Source organism: Octodon degus, unplaced genomic scaffold (genome assembly GCF_000260255.1).
Source record: "Octodon degus isolate 3935 unplaced genomic scaffold, OctDeg1.0 scaffold00182, whole genome shotgun sequence".
Classification (NCBI taxonomy): Eukaryota; Metazoa; Chordata; class Mammalia; order Rodentia; family Octodontidae; genus Octodon; species Octodon degus.
This window is the reverse complement of record NW_004524758.1, coordinates 3,742,580-3,756,756: the sequence shown is the minus strand read 5'-3', so window position 1 is coordinate 3,756,756 and position 14,177 is coordinate 3,742,580. Positions and strand designations below refer to the sequence as shown.

Here is a 14,177-nt window from a genome sequence, read left to right as displayed (position 1 = left end):
CGCTCAGCCGGGCGCGCAGCGCTGGGGCCCGCTATCCCGCGGGCCGGCCCGGCCGCAGGGCGCGCTCGCCCCTCCAGCCTCCTCTCGCCGAGGCTGAGCCGTCCACTCACCCCCGAGAAGCAGCAGCACGCAGAGGTCGCGGAGCCGCAGCAGCGGACCCCGCCTCAGCGCCATGTCGAGCGGACCTGCGGGGCCGCCGGCGCGCGGCAGCAGCCCCGGCCCCGCGCATGCGCCCAGCCGCGACCCGCCTCTGGTTACCATAGCGACCGCAGGCCGGCCGAGCCGGCGCCGGGGTGACGGGAAACCGGCGTCTAGTCTGGTTGCCATGGAGGCAGCGATGCTCTAGACCTGGCCATGGGAATCCCTTTCAGTGAACTTGGTGCGAGGAGGGTCATAGTGCTCAGGAGTGCGGCGAGGGGTCATTCTGTAGCTGCTGAGGTTTGAGAAGGTACGCCACGAAAATTTGGGAAATGAACGCCTCTCATTTTACAAATATGTGCGTAGCCCATTTCACTCTTGCTAGCATCTTGCTTTCCGTCTTTAGAGCCTCTAATTCCAAATGTGATGAAAGGGAAAAGCGATTAAAATTTGCTTAAAATGTTGGCAAGCCAAAAACTGCATACACCATACTGTACATAAAATGAATATATTGCAAAATAAACATAATTCACTTCTGTAGTAGACCAAATCATAATGGTATATATACTTAACATAGCAGCAGGCTAATTCTTTGTTCTAAATTCTGAACATTGAGAGATTTTGATAAGACTAGAAATAAAAATAGAAGCCAAGCAGAGGAACAGAAGGCTGAAATGAACCGGAAATTGGACCTGCAGAGGCAGGAGGATTTAGAGTGTCACTTAATACTGAGGGAAATCCTTTAAAAAGCTTGTATTGTATCTAAGATAGAAAAGAACCCAACAACATAATGACAACAGAATTCTAAGGGTAGAAAGCGTGCCAGAGTTCACAACAACCAAGGTTTTTCAATATTTAACATAAGGAGGACTTCACTTTTGGAGCTTTCCTACATTTTCTTAATGTTTTTAGTTTTCTGAGAAACAGAAAAATGTATGTATGTATATCAACTTTATATAGAAATGCCTAGAAATGAAATAGATTGTTGCCAAGGACGTGCTCCCCTTGCACTGCTGTAAAGCTTCTTTCTATATAACTGTTCAAACCTTTGCGAGTGTGAGTTAATTACTTTCCTCCAAAATCTTATAAAGGCAGAATGAAAATTTTTAAATAACTCCATAACCTGTTATGCTCCTAATTATCTTTTATTTCCTAAACATTCTTTCCATTTCTGATCACACATGCCAAAGTCATAATTAAACATTGCCTCTCTCCCTTTATAAAACACAAAATAGAGAAATTAAAAAGAAAAGCGTTCTGTTTAGACCCACTGCCTGTTTTCCACGTTCTCTCTCTTCTCTGTTATTCATTGGATCTGCTGATCACATAGCCGAGAATATGCGCCTAACTGAAAAACCCATTTGTTTGCACAGAAAACGTGAGATGATATGTGTTGAACAGAAACACTTTCTTCTGCTGAATTTTTCTGTGTTTGCTCTATGAAATGGTTCTTTCTGTTCAATGATCTGTTTCAGGGAATCGTTTAGAACTCAGTGAAATTACAAAGACAGACTCAATGAATATTCTCTGCGGGGCAGAAGTTTCTGGAAGAGTGAGAGGTGCTTCCCTGCAAAGCGCCGCTGCCCCTCCACAGATGGAGTCCGTGCGTCCGTGCCCATGGCTGACCCTGTTCTTGGAATGCCAGCGTAACCAGGCATGCAGCAGGGTGGGGCACACATGGGCTTGCAGAATGGCCCGCCGCCCCTGGGATTTCACTGTTCCCTGGAAGCTTCTGACCCTGATTAGAAGGGCACCCACAAGCCATGCGGCCAGAAGCAAAGCTCTAGAAGCACGCACTGAGCAGAACTGTGAAGTCTGTGGCTCTCCCAAAGCCTCATCCATCTGAGCCTGTGTGCTTGGGAGGGAAAGATATATTTACAAAACAGTTCAGGAAACTAAATCTGCTTATGCTGAACTTAAGCAGAAGCATTTGCAATGCCATTCGATTGATTCAAGCACAATGTGCGAATCAAGAGGCAGGCGTGGGTTTCCCGGGAGACTTGCCCCTGAGCAGACTACACAAGTCTGCCCTTTAGACCTGGAAAAGTTGCTTAACTCTCCCAAGACTTAGACTTCTTGTCTGTGAAATAGGAATACTATTACTCACAGTAGTGGAAGGATTGTGTGAGCTTACTGACTGAAGTGCCCAAGGAGCTCAGTAAAGGTCTGTTGCCTGTGTCCCTTCCCTTCCACGCTATTTTGGTTCAGATCAGGCAAAATGGTTACAATATGCCTGGAAAGATTTAATGAAGGAGAAGAGCTACAGTCAGAAATGGGGGCTTGTGGGGAATGGAGGAGGGGAACCTGAGGAGCAATAGAGTTTTATAGCTCTGAGTATTTATTCTCCTGTGTAACTTTATTCTATAAAAATCAAGACAACCTAGAAAGGACTAATATTTAAAATACATAAAGTACTCAAAAAATTAGATGCTCCCAAATTTACAGACCCAATAAAAAATGAGCATTTGAAATGAATAAGCACTTCTCAGATGAAGAATACAAATAACCAATAAATACATGATAAATGTTCAATGCCACTGGCCATTTGAGAGATGCAAATTAAAACAGCACTGAGATTCCATTTCACTCTAGAAAGAATGGCTATCTGGGGCTAGGGAGATTGCACAGTAGAATAAGCACTTCCCTGTCAAGTGCAAGGGTCTGAGTTCAATCCCTGGTTCCGCAAAAAAAAAAAAAAAAGCAGTCTACATGTCCCATCAACAGTTGAATGTACAAAGGAAATGTGATATTTACACTTCTATAAAGAAGAAACTTGAATCATTTGTAGGAAAATGGATGTATCTTGAGACTTTAATGTTGAAGTAATAAAAATTTTTAAATTTTTAAATAATGAAAATTAAATATCACACGGTTTCTTTGTTTCACGTGTTTTATTGTAGAAACCCAATGTGTAAAGTGCAAAATAAAATACAGACAATAAGCAAAAAAGTGAGAAAAAAAGTAATTGTAGTACAGCATGACTAATGCATCTAAAAGTGTACCTTGATTCAGTATAATTGTCTTACATAATTTCTATGCATTTTGCCCTGTTAATCTAGCTATTCATATGTGTTTATGATAACTAATTTGATAAAGACTTATAAAATGAATAAATAAACCTGATGCTTACAAAAAAAGAAAGTAAAACTAGAGGTAGGGGGAACAGGAAAAAAGAAGTGACAATGAGGTATTGCGTGAATGTACCAATTCTCCAAAATCAATGGAATCATTATAGACTGCAAACATATAATAATGAAATTTTTAAAAGCAACTCATAACTTTGCTCTTGACTGATGAAGACTTCTGTTTCTTCATTACATCACGAAACCCCTACACAATCCCCTGCAGTTAACTGTCATAGCAATATTTTGCCCTGGAAATCTCAGGACTCTAATGTTGTTGAGCATAAGTCAGGATCCAGTAGATATAGCCCTTAGTTTTCTACTGTAAAGTTGTACGTTACCACTATAATAACCAGCAGTGCATCTCAGTACCTTTCCTGAGGAATACAAGAAATAATCTGTGTGTTTATCCAGTTAGCATGATAAACATCAAGGAGTGTGAATAGGTGCAAAAGTGTCAAGAGATTTGGATGCACCATTACATTGTGACCAGTTTTGCATAGGTTTAGCTGAGCATAACAGAGGGTGCAGTAGATCCACACCACTCCAGGATTTGTTTTTAAAAAGTTTTCTTTGGATTTTTCTGGGAGAAGTAGCCCAGTTCGGTACAATGGCACATAAAGGAACAGATTCGCAAGTTTTTGAGGAAATCAAAAGTAAATCATCAGGGCTGGGGAGATGGCTCAGTTAGAATAAGCACTTGCCTAGCAAGCACAAGGGTCTGAGTTCAATCCCCAGTTTCATCAAAAAAAAAAAAAAAAGTAAATCATCCTATTACTCATGGATGGATGAAGAAGATGATTCGTTATGGCAAAATACACGCTTTCACAACAGAAGCATGGTGTTGGGTGGGTGATGATGGTGATGATGATCACTTTGACACTGGCCGTGTGAGCCAGAGTTCCTGTGAAATGGAGCAAGAATCAGTTCCTACAGACACAAGGAATGCAGACCTCCTTGATTCAGGTGAGGAGGAAAACAGCAACGTGAGTACACATTTGACTAGTCGAAATGATGCAAACTGGCCATCAACCAAATGGAACAATTCAGTGTCGAGCTAGGTCTGAGAATACAGTGAAGACTTGGTAGGGATGAAATAAATGTTTTTATCGGACAGAATGGCAGTGCTGCAGCTCGCTGCTGGAAATTGAATAGATGAAAATGCTACACAATGCTGTGTAATGCATGAAGGCTTAAATGTGAGTAAAACACTCTGTGTGTACCAACAGCCATACTAAAAAATGTCTTTGACACCTCACTAATTGAACTGAAGGCATTCATAGGTCTGCTGTACTTAGAAGGGATTTCTCACGGGGAATTCAGGAATGTGAAAGACTCATGGAAATGCTGGGAGTCAAAATATAGCATGAAAACTTATGCCCTAGTAGATGCAAAGACTTACTGTTCTTTCACTTTACACATTTCTCCTAGAACTCAGCCATCAAGTCCTTATTCATATAGTAATAAGTCCAATGATATGTATACCTTGATGGCAGAATTAGTTGCTTTTTTCATTTTTTTAAAGAAAATTTAAAAACAGTAAAGAAAAACATTAGAAACGATACAAATTCCACTAAACAAAATGATAATGCAACAATTGTTATTGCACATTGTTGTCTTCAAATCATTGTTTGAATTACCAGATATAAGTATTTAAAATTTGTCAAAAAAAATAAAAAGGAGAAAAAAATAGAATTAATTGCTCCTTTCAGCAGACCAGTAGAAATCAGCAGTACAATTATCCAAGCTATCATATATATATATTTTTTTTTCCCCTTCCTTCTTTCTCTCTTCCTTTCCCTCATCCCCATCGTTCCTTCCATTTGAACAGATTCTTCTTCCCCTTTCACAGTATCTATTGCACCTTCTGCGTTTTATTTACAGAGTTAGCCTTATACCTCAAGTGTGCCTTGGCAGAGCTTCTTCGGGCTCTGGTCACAGTTCTACTGCTCCACGTCACTTTTCCTTCAAGGCCCACCTTCTTAACAGTATTTACAATTATGTTCTCCTTTTAGCTCAACTATCATCCCCGTCCTTTGTTTTCAAAGTATTTCCTTAATTGTATTTAAATAGAAACCAACCCCACCCCTCTGAGAAAACAATAGCAACAGAAAACTTATGTTCTTGACTAAAATAAGCTATAGTTCTACTTATTTGCATAGTCTTCTCATTTGTAATGGCTCATTTGAAAAGGCCATAATACATCCTGGCCAAATTTTTGCCAAGTGGCTTCTTAGAAAGAGGCCTTTGTTCATAGCTACTTAATGAACCTCTCACAATTTCACAACTGGCTAAATGTCAGTGTGCTTGTTGTGTGTGCATAGGTGTGCACTTTGGTGTTGAAGTAAGCATATCACATATATCAGGGCCACAATCACTTATGCAGGCCAGTGCCCAAGGTACCAGGATAATTAACCAGGTACTCTTTATTCCCAATGCACATTACAACCCAACACAACAACCAACAGTGGGCAAGACATGCGCACTGGATCCTTGACACAGAATTTGCTTCCTTCAGCAGAGGTACCTAAGGATTTTTGAGCTTGTTGGAGTGAAGAAGTTTCCCTGATGCATCTACTGAGATGTCTGCCTCAGTTCCTTCTTTGAGCATTGTATGTTACTTTTCTTTCGTTGCTGGGACAAGATATCCAACACCCAAAATGAAGGAAGGACAGTTTATTTAACTCACAGTTAGTGGAGCTTTCAGTCCATACTCAGCTGGCTCCAAAGCGGAGTGCCACATGGCAGAGAACAGCATTCGTGGTGATGGAAAACAGCAACAAGTAAAGGGAGGAGCTGCAGCTGTGGCTGCCAGCAAGCCTCTCTCCCCTCCTTACATTTGTATGCAGAAACATTATCCCAGCATGAAATCAAGAATTAATCACAAACTCTAGAAGCTGTCCCATGCCTGCTTGAGGCTTTGTGGGGACAACGAGAAGCCAACCATAACAAGGGTGTAGAGAATCATGACTTGGCTTGGGACCCTGCAGATACCATGGAAGGTGTCCGGGACCACTAGTGAACAGCAGTCCCCAGACACCCTGCAGGAGAGGTACCTTTGATGAATGGAACAGACTCTCTCTTTTTCCCATCCCCCACTTGGAATGCTGCATATTTACTTCCAACAGACTGAGGAGAAAGTGAGAAACTATTTTTCTAGACTGTCTATAGGGGCTGACTGAGGCTACTGATGAGCCTCAGGGCAGCTGTGTCTACCATCACCACTCCAGAAGTGGAGGTGAGGCCACCTTCAGGAGGGTGTGTTTGGCGTAATCCTAACCTGCACAGGCAGAACACCTGTAGATGTGTATGTTCCAGTTGTGTGTCTCCAGCAGGCTGCAACTACTGTTTACAGATTGGAATTATTTTTATCCCAACCCTTCAATTAGAGGTAATTTTCTCTTCACAGAAATTGCATCGTGGAGTGCTCACTTCCTGGTGGCAGCACAGAGAGGTAGGAATCACTATGCCTTCCCTCTGTTAAGGGGATCTTACACCTAGCACCGGAGCTTCGCTGAAGGTCAGCCCATGTTGCGGGGCTTTGGGGTGCAGCAAGGTCATCCAGGAGCTGGTGCCAGGAGTCTGTCTGCCGAGGTAGCCTGGATGGCTCAGGCTTTCCTGGAGCGGAGGAAGTACTTTCTCATGACGGCCATGCAGAGATACTCACGGTTGTGTCCTAGAGCTAGAAGGAGCGGGCTTTAGTTTCACTGCTTAGGTCACTAGTGATGAGGATTCTACCCCAGGAACCCTTTCCCCAGGTGTTATTCAATACCATGTCTCTTAAGCAAATGGTTAAATGTGAGCGCTTGTGAGCTTTTTGTTGCTGTGACCAAATACCTGAAGAAAAACAAAGGAGGGCCAGCGAGCTCGGTGGTCTAAGTGCCTGCTTGGCAAGCACAAGGCCCTGGGCTCGATCTCTGCCACCACTTGCATGCCAGCCCCTGGGCAAAGTGGAACACACTTGTCATCCCAGCTCTGGGGAGGCTGAGACCAGAGGATCACTGCTAGTCCAAGCTGCATAGCGAGGCCCTATACCAAATAGATAGATAAATAACAAGATTATCTTAAATTTTTAAAAAGGAGGGAAGGTTTATTTTGACTCAGTCTCTGAGGTTTCAGTCCATGGTCAGGTGGTTCCATTGCTTTTTAGGCTCATGGCAAGTTATTAGAGACCCCTGCAATAAGTCCCCCATCTCCTGCCAATTGTGTAAAGTATAAAGTGGGAAGGAAGTGAGCAAGACACAAAATAGGGGTGCAGAATGGGACCTGGGGTGGCCAGTTGTTCCTGGGGTGCAGAAGACCATGAGGCACCCAGACACTTGGTCTTTATTCTTTACATCTGAGTCAAGGGTATTGTGTGAAGAGCAGTGGGTGGTTTCTGGGAATAGTACTGGCCGCCACGGTGGGCAGTAAGGACAAGGCATTCCTGTCCACACAAGGACAAGGAGGAGCCAGAGGGGCAATGAGGAAACTGTAGTCTCCCCAGGTGCCTATCATCTCCAGCAGATCTTCTCTTGCCCTGTGAGCACCTCAGCAGTCACTAGCCCTAGGGCTTCCAGCTGTGACCAGAAAAGAGCAGGGAGTTTCCACATTCCAATCTGGCTCCAGGGCGGGACAAAAGCAAGCATGGGTGTCTCCTAGACTCAACTTTAATTTGTCGTCCCCAACGTCAAGGCATAAATATCATGGTGGAAAGACATATGGTGAAGGAAAGCTGACATCTGGGAAGCAGTAAGAGCAACAGCCAGAGGGGAAGGGGCCAGTGTCAAGATACATTCTCCAAAGACACTTCCAAGTGACCTACTTCCTCCAATTCCCACCTCATGTGGTCCACTGAGCTATGAACTCTCTCTGCCCCACCTCTGAACGCTGTTGCACTGGGGATCAAATACTCAATACGTAAGTCTTTGGAGATGTTTCATGTGTTACACAGCCTTCTAGATGAGCCTGAATTTTTTTTTTTTTTCGGTACCGGAGATTGAACTCTGGACCTTGTGCTTGCCAGGCAGGTGCTTAAGCCACTGAGCTATCTCCCCAGCCCTGGAGATGCTGCATATGAGCAAACCCTAATACTGGATGAGATGCTTCAATTTCTCTTTAATCACATGGCGTTATATTCCCACACAATGTAGTATTAGTCAGCCTGGAGATATCCTCTCATGCTGTATCACACTCAAAACACTCAAGATGCTCCACAGAAAGCTCATGTGGGGGGATGCCATACAGCTCTATGAAGGACAAAGAGATGGATCACCCTAAGAGCACCTATACTTGCATCCCCTAACATCCCAGGATCACCCCTGAGTCCACTCGTGTCTCCTAAACAACATTTTCCTGCCCAGAGTTGCACTATCTAGTGCTAGCGATGGCCCAGGACAGGCCATAGGAATGAAGCAGCGAGCTGTGCAAAGCTTTGCAATACAGGATTCTTCTCATGCCCTCCCCCCGGGAGAGGCAATGTCTCCACCACTGGCTTATAGCAAGCTTCTGCCGTTTTTCATCTGGACTGTTCAGGTGGTCTTCAGGCAGCACCTTCTGTATCTAGCCTAGGCTGCAGGCCAAAAATAGTACTCAGTACACAGAATGAATGGATGTTCTTTGTCCTGCAGAACCAACATCTGCTTAGGTTGTCCTGCTTAAAATGCTTAAGCACTTGAAGTCTGCTTAAATCCTTAATTCCTTCTGACCTTCGGAATGTAGTTAGAGTCCCTTAGTATGACTGAAGAAGTCACGGGCGAGGAAGCATGCTCACCAGTGTCAGCATCTCATAGCACACCCTCATGTGGCTCCTGGATCCAATTACACTGAGCTGATGACAGCTCTCCTTACTCGTCAGTCTTCCCAAGCCACTGAGAGGCCAGTGTGCTCCCTTTTGCTGAGACTTTCCTCCTTTAGCCTGGTCACTTTTCTAACTCCACCACACCTTCATGGAAGAGTTCCTGACCCTGCTGTACCCTCCAAGAAATTTAGCGGCCCTCCTTTGTCCTGTGTGCATCTATCCTACACTTCCTTGCATTTTGATGTTGTATTTTCTCCGTAGTTCTTTCCAGATTTCCAGAGTTTAATATCATTTATTTTATTTTATTAATATCATTTTGAACCTTCCTTTTTGCTAATGTATGTGTATGAGAAAATAATCCTCTCTGAGGACAGCTTTAGCTGCGTCCCACAGGTTGGAATATGTATTGTCTTCCTTGACATTTTGTGTACTAGTCAGCTTTCCAGCCACCAAGACAAAATGCCAGGCATCTCTTACTGAGAGCGGTTTAATTCGGCTCACAGCGTTAGTGGGCTCACTGCACGGCCAGCTGGCTCGAAGGCAGAGACAGCACAATAAAAATGCGTGCTGGAGAAGAGCTGCTCAAGCTGCCGCCGCCCCAGGAAGCAGAGTGGAGGGAGAGACAAGAGACGCAGACTTATCCTCCTCAGGCCCACCTGTGTGACCTCCCTCTTCTGGCCAGGCCCAAGCCTAAACACGTGACACTTTAGGGGAATATTTAATTTTTTTATTTTAATTTTAATTTTTTTGTGGAACCGGGGATTGAACTCAGGCCCTTGCGCTTGCCAGGGAAGCGCTCATTCCACTGAGCCATCTCCCTAGTCCCCAAGGGGGAGTATTTTAGATCTAACCCATAATGCTCCACACCTGGTTCCCCAAAGGCTCCTAACCATCTTCCTATGAGCTGCATTTAGTCTGTTTAAGAACCGCTAAAGTCTGAAAAGTGCCAGCACTGTTGAAAAGTCCCTGCCAACTGTGCCCGGAGGCCGCGGTGGGCCAACTACTGGTCACCTTGGAACACCTAGCTGACACAGTCAGTGTGGTGCTGGGTGTGGAAGGCCCACCCGAGGACGTGGCCAACAGCGCAGAGAGAGATGTGGAGGGGAAGATGGCCAGCTGTTGATTCCCTGGAGAGGCCTGTTATGCTGGCTCTCCTGGAATGAACTCGGCTTTTCTCAGGGCCAGTGGAGCTCAGTGCCTCGCGGCCCTGAGGATGAGTTGTAGGAGTGCTCTTGAGGGAGCTCTGTTCCTTGCCTTGGGCATTTCTTTCTGGCTCCGGGGCAGGTCCCTCAGCTTTCTGGTGCAGATCTTTCATCACACTGGTATAGACTTTCTGGCCTCCTCCACTGACCTTCGGGCCTTGCCAGTGCAGATCCTGGATGAGGACTTGCATCAGACATTGTCAGGGGCTCCAGGCCACCAGCTGTACTCGTGGAGGACACTGCCAAAGCCCGACTCCTGGGCTCCTATCCCCTGCCACGGGATCCTGGCCTCAGACGGATGTTTTGGGTCTCTAGAATGTCGGCAGATCTGAATTCTTCTGCATTTAACAATTTGGGTGAATATCCTATAAATTTTGTGTCCTTTGTTAAGTTCTTTCCCTTGTAAACCTTGACTACAACAGAGGCTGAAGGCAAACTCTTAGCTGTGACCCCTGAAAGAGTCCAAAGGGAAGTTAAACATTTCCCATTCCGAAAGAGAAGAGTAAGGAAAGAGGCAGAAGTTGGACCAAAGGCCAAAACCCAGCAGAACAAGCATTAAAGCCTGAACAGGTGCTCTCTGTCAGGTAAATTTATTATACTACCCAAAAGTTCAATACTTTACATTTCTTTTCTCTTTTGCTTCAGCTATCAGTTCTGGGAAGTTTTATTAATACGGGGTCTACAGGGTCTCACTACACAGTGATCCTCCTGTTTTCAGCTTCCCAAGTGCTGGGATTACAGGCGGGCGCAACGACGCCCCCTCTCAGTCAGCTTCCCAGTGCGCCCAGAAGCGGGGACAGCACGGCAGGCCAGGGTCGCGCAGGCCGCTCACTGCACCTGCCTAAGCAGGCGCTTTAGTCTGCTGAGCTATCTGGCCAGCCCTTTGGGAAATGTCATCAAATATCATACCATAATTACAGATCCTACATTTCTCATTACAATTCTCTCAAAAAACATGTTGGTTTTAACTATATGGTGTGCAAACTCCAGAATAGGGTGCCGCCCTTGAGGCGTGGGGAACCGCGTGGCCTCCATTGTTTTCCCGCTTGTGCTGCTTCCTCCTTCCGTTTGGCTGTGTCAGAAAAATGCCAGCCTCGTCTGTCTGGGACCTGGCCTTCACTCCCAGGGTCCCGGAGTCTTAGCTCCAGACCTCTAGATACTTTCTTTCGCAGGTACGCAGGCCTCTTAGGGACAACATCGTGGCACACAGAACGTTGTCTATGGCGTCATGCGAGGGCTAGAAATTCCAGCGCATGTCCCACACGGCCGCAGGCTGGGTGTGAGCTGTCTCCCTGTCCCCAAGGCCTGTTGTGCTGTGTTGCTCCGTAAACACATTCGAATATTTAGGGAGAAGATGCACTCACAAAGCTGTCACGACAGCACAGTTGCAAATCCGTAGCTCTAAGGATAATCGATTACCAGCGTGCTGAGTAAGGCGCAGGAATTACTCTTCCCGAAGACAGGGAAATAGTGTACATAGAGGAAAGCAGTGCCCGCTTCGGCAGCACATGTACTGAAGTTAGAGGAGAGCATTTCATTAAGCAGCTTAGGTCATTTGTCATGTATTGTTCCTGGTACTGAGCTAGAAGTTCAGGACCAAGGAAAATATGGTTGCAACTTCTTGCCTGAAGAAAGCCCATTCTGTCGGGAGGTGCAAGAAGCAAAATCAATGCTCACGTCTGGAATTACGTAATCCTCGGAAGAGCTCGTGGAGATATCTGCTGCTGCATTACAGAGAAATTCTTTAAGCATTGTTTTTTCTCTTATTGTGATACCAGGGATTGAACTCAGGACCTTGTGCTTGCCAGGCAGGTGCTTAGTCCACTAAGCTGTATCACCAACCCCAGAGAGAAATTCTGAAAAATTTAAAGGGGAAAACAAATTTCAAAGCCTACTGAACTGGAAATGGAGAAAGAAATCTTTAAAACACAACACGTGGAAGTAATTTAAGGGCAAAATAATTTTATAGGTCAGAGCCAATAAAATAAAATAAAGAAAGGACGGGGGGGGGAACTAGAACTAGAAAAGTAAGGAGAGCATTCCTCAAGTAAGCGCTAGCCCCTGGGATAGTGGCCCCCGCAGAGCCCCTGTCAGCTCACAGGCCACGCCTTCCTGTCAAGGGTTGACGAATCCCAGCATGCCAAATGTGAACTTTAACCTTTCAACAGAAAGCAGTGTGTATCATTAGAAGCTCTGTTATTACATTTTTTCTTTTAAGACAAAAGATGTTAATGTATGAGTTGTTTTTCCCAAATCAAAACTTCACTATTCAGATTTATTTGCAGTATAGGCACGTTGCAGTGAGTAGGTGGGTCTTGGATTACAGAAAACCACTCCATTACTGCCCTAAGACCTGTTTACAGAACTTTGGAATTAAAATGTTGCTTAATCAGCCTTCTGCTGTAGGCTCTGTTTAAGAAATAAATTTTTTGAGAAAAACCACACTTCGTGTGAGAAACTCAAGGCTCTACATCACATATACGAAGAACTTACATGACTTTCTGTGACTTGGACGTGTCCACCTCCAGAAATGAATAGAAAACTTATCCTCTCATTGGGAAATCTCCAGAATGATCAATAGAGGCAAATGTAGAACCACCTAAGTACGTTCTCAGGACACTGAGGACTCCAGGGAGTAAAACAATCCATGCGAAGATGAGCTAACAGCATGCGTACAAACCACAGCAGACCCTTTACTAAAGGGCTGAGTCGAAATAACTAACAATAGACAACTGACACACCGCTACTTCAGATAATGAAATAACCCAAAGGAGACAATGAGATAACCAGGCTCACAAAGTGTTGGTAGATCTATGAGCTAGAAACCACAGGGGAACACCACAACATTGAGAAAGAAGAGGCAGATGAGGAAAAGAGTCAGAACTATTAAAAGTGAGGCATGTAGGGAAAAAGAAAAATCTCCAAACTCCTCAGTGTAACAGTTAGGAGGCTGAAAGAAAGGTAGTGAAATTCAAAGTAGATCTTAAAAAAAAAAAAAAATTGATAATTGCTCTGTACGACAGCTCTTGCAAGAAGTTAAGGATAAGGAAACAGGAAAGTGATGCTAAGTGGTAGATAGACATGTCAGCGCTGTCCCCAGGGCACACTGAGAGGGCGACTGAGACGGCATGGTGGCGCGCGCCTGTAGCCCCAGTGCTTGGGAGGCTGCAAACAGCAGGGTCCGATCTGTGTGGTGAGCCCCTGGAGACCCTGTACTAAATACATAAAAAAAGAAAAGAGAATAACAGCTGTAGTGGGATAAAATAAAAACAACGATAAAAATAATGGCAGTAGAGACCTAAAAATCTGGCAAAGCATTGTTTTGAGTGTGTCTGTAGGGCGTTTCCAGAAAAGACCACCATGGGAGTTACTGTGGCCCGGGGGAAATGCTCGCTGGCAGTATGGGAGGACGCCATCCAGCTGACACGCCAGTGAGGACAAACACGGAAGCTGCGCTGTTGCCTCTCCAAGAAGAGAAGTAGATCTGTGGTCTGCTGCCTCATACATCAGAACTGCAGCGTCACTGTTCCCTGGAGTCCACCGTGAGAGTTGACCTCGGAACCTCAGCCAGAGTGATGGCGTCCGTGATGCTCCTCTCATGTGCCCGCCAGCCAGCTTCGGGCGAGCCTTGGCACCAGCCTGCGTCACCTACCACCACGGCTGGGTGCTGTTCCGGACAGGAATCGCTGGCAGTGGAGAACACACATCTTTCCCAGGGAGCCTTCTTGCTTTTGGTTCATCTTTTGCTGTTTTAGTTGGTGTTCTTCAAACTAGCAAACAGGGGTAGGTGACAGGTGGTGCCACAGCCTGCAAGTCACCAACTGCTCTGCAAGCAGTGTTTAATAAACACCCTCCTCAACTGAGGCTTGACAAGGCTCTGTGGGCTGTCACCGCGCCTCAGTTTGGAAGAGGTAGATCTCTCCTCTCCTCTCCTCT

At 45.2% G+C, this 14,177-nt stretch overlaps 1 protein-coding gene across 1 annotated transcript in view; it reads right to left on the bottom strand.

Moving 5' to 3' along the window:
• The window catches only part of Jam3 (junctional adhesion molecule 3), a 70,622-nt gene extending 70,407 nt beyond the window's left edge, over nt 1-215 (bottom strand). Inside the window, exon 1 of the mRNA XM_023703841.1 lies at nt 111-215. Coding sequence (XP_023559609.1) covers nt 111-174 — 64 coding nt within the window. The 5' untranslated portion in view covers nt 175-215. The remainder of the gene's footprint in view (nt 1-110) is intronic.
• Between the last annotated feature and the right edge of the window lie 13,962 nt (nt 216-14,177).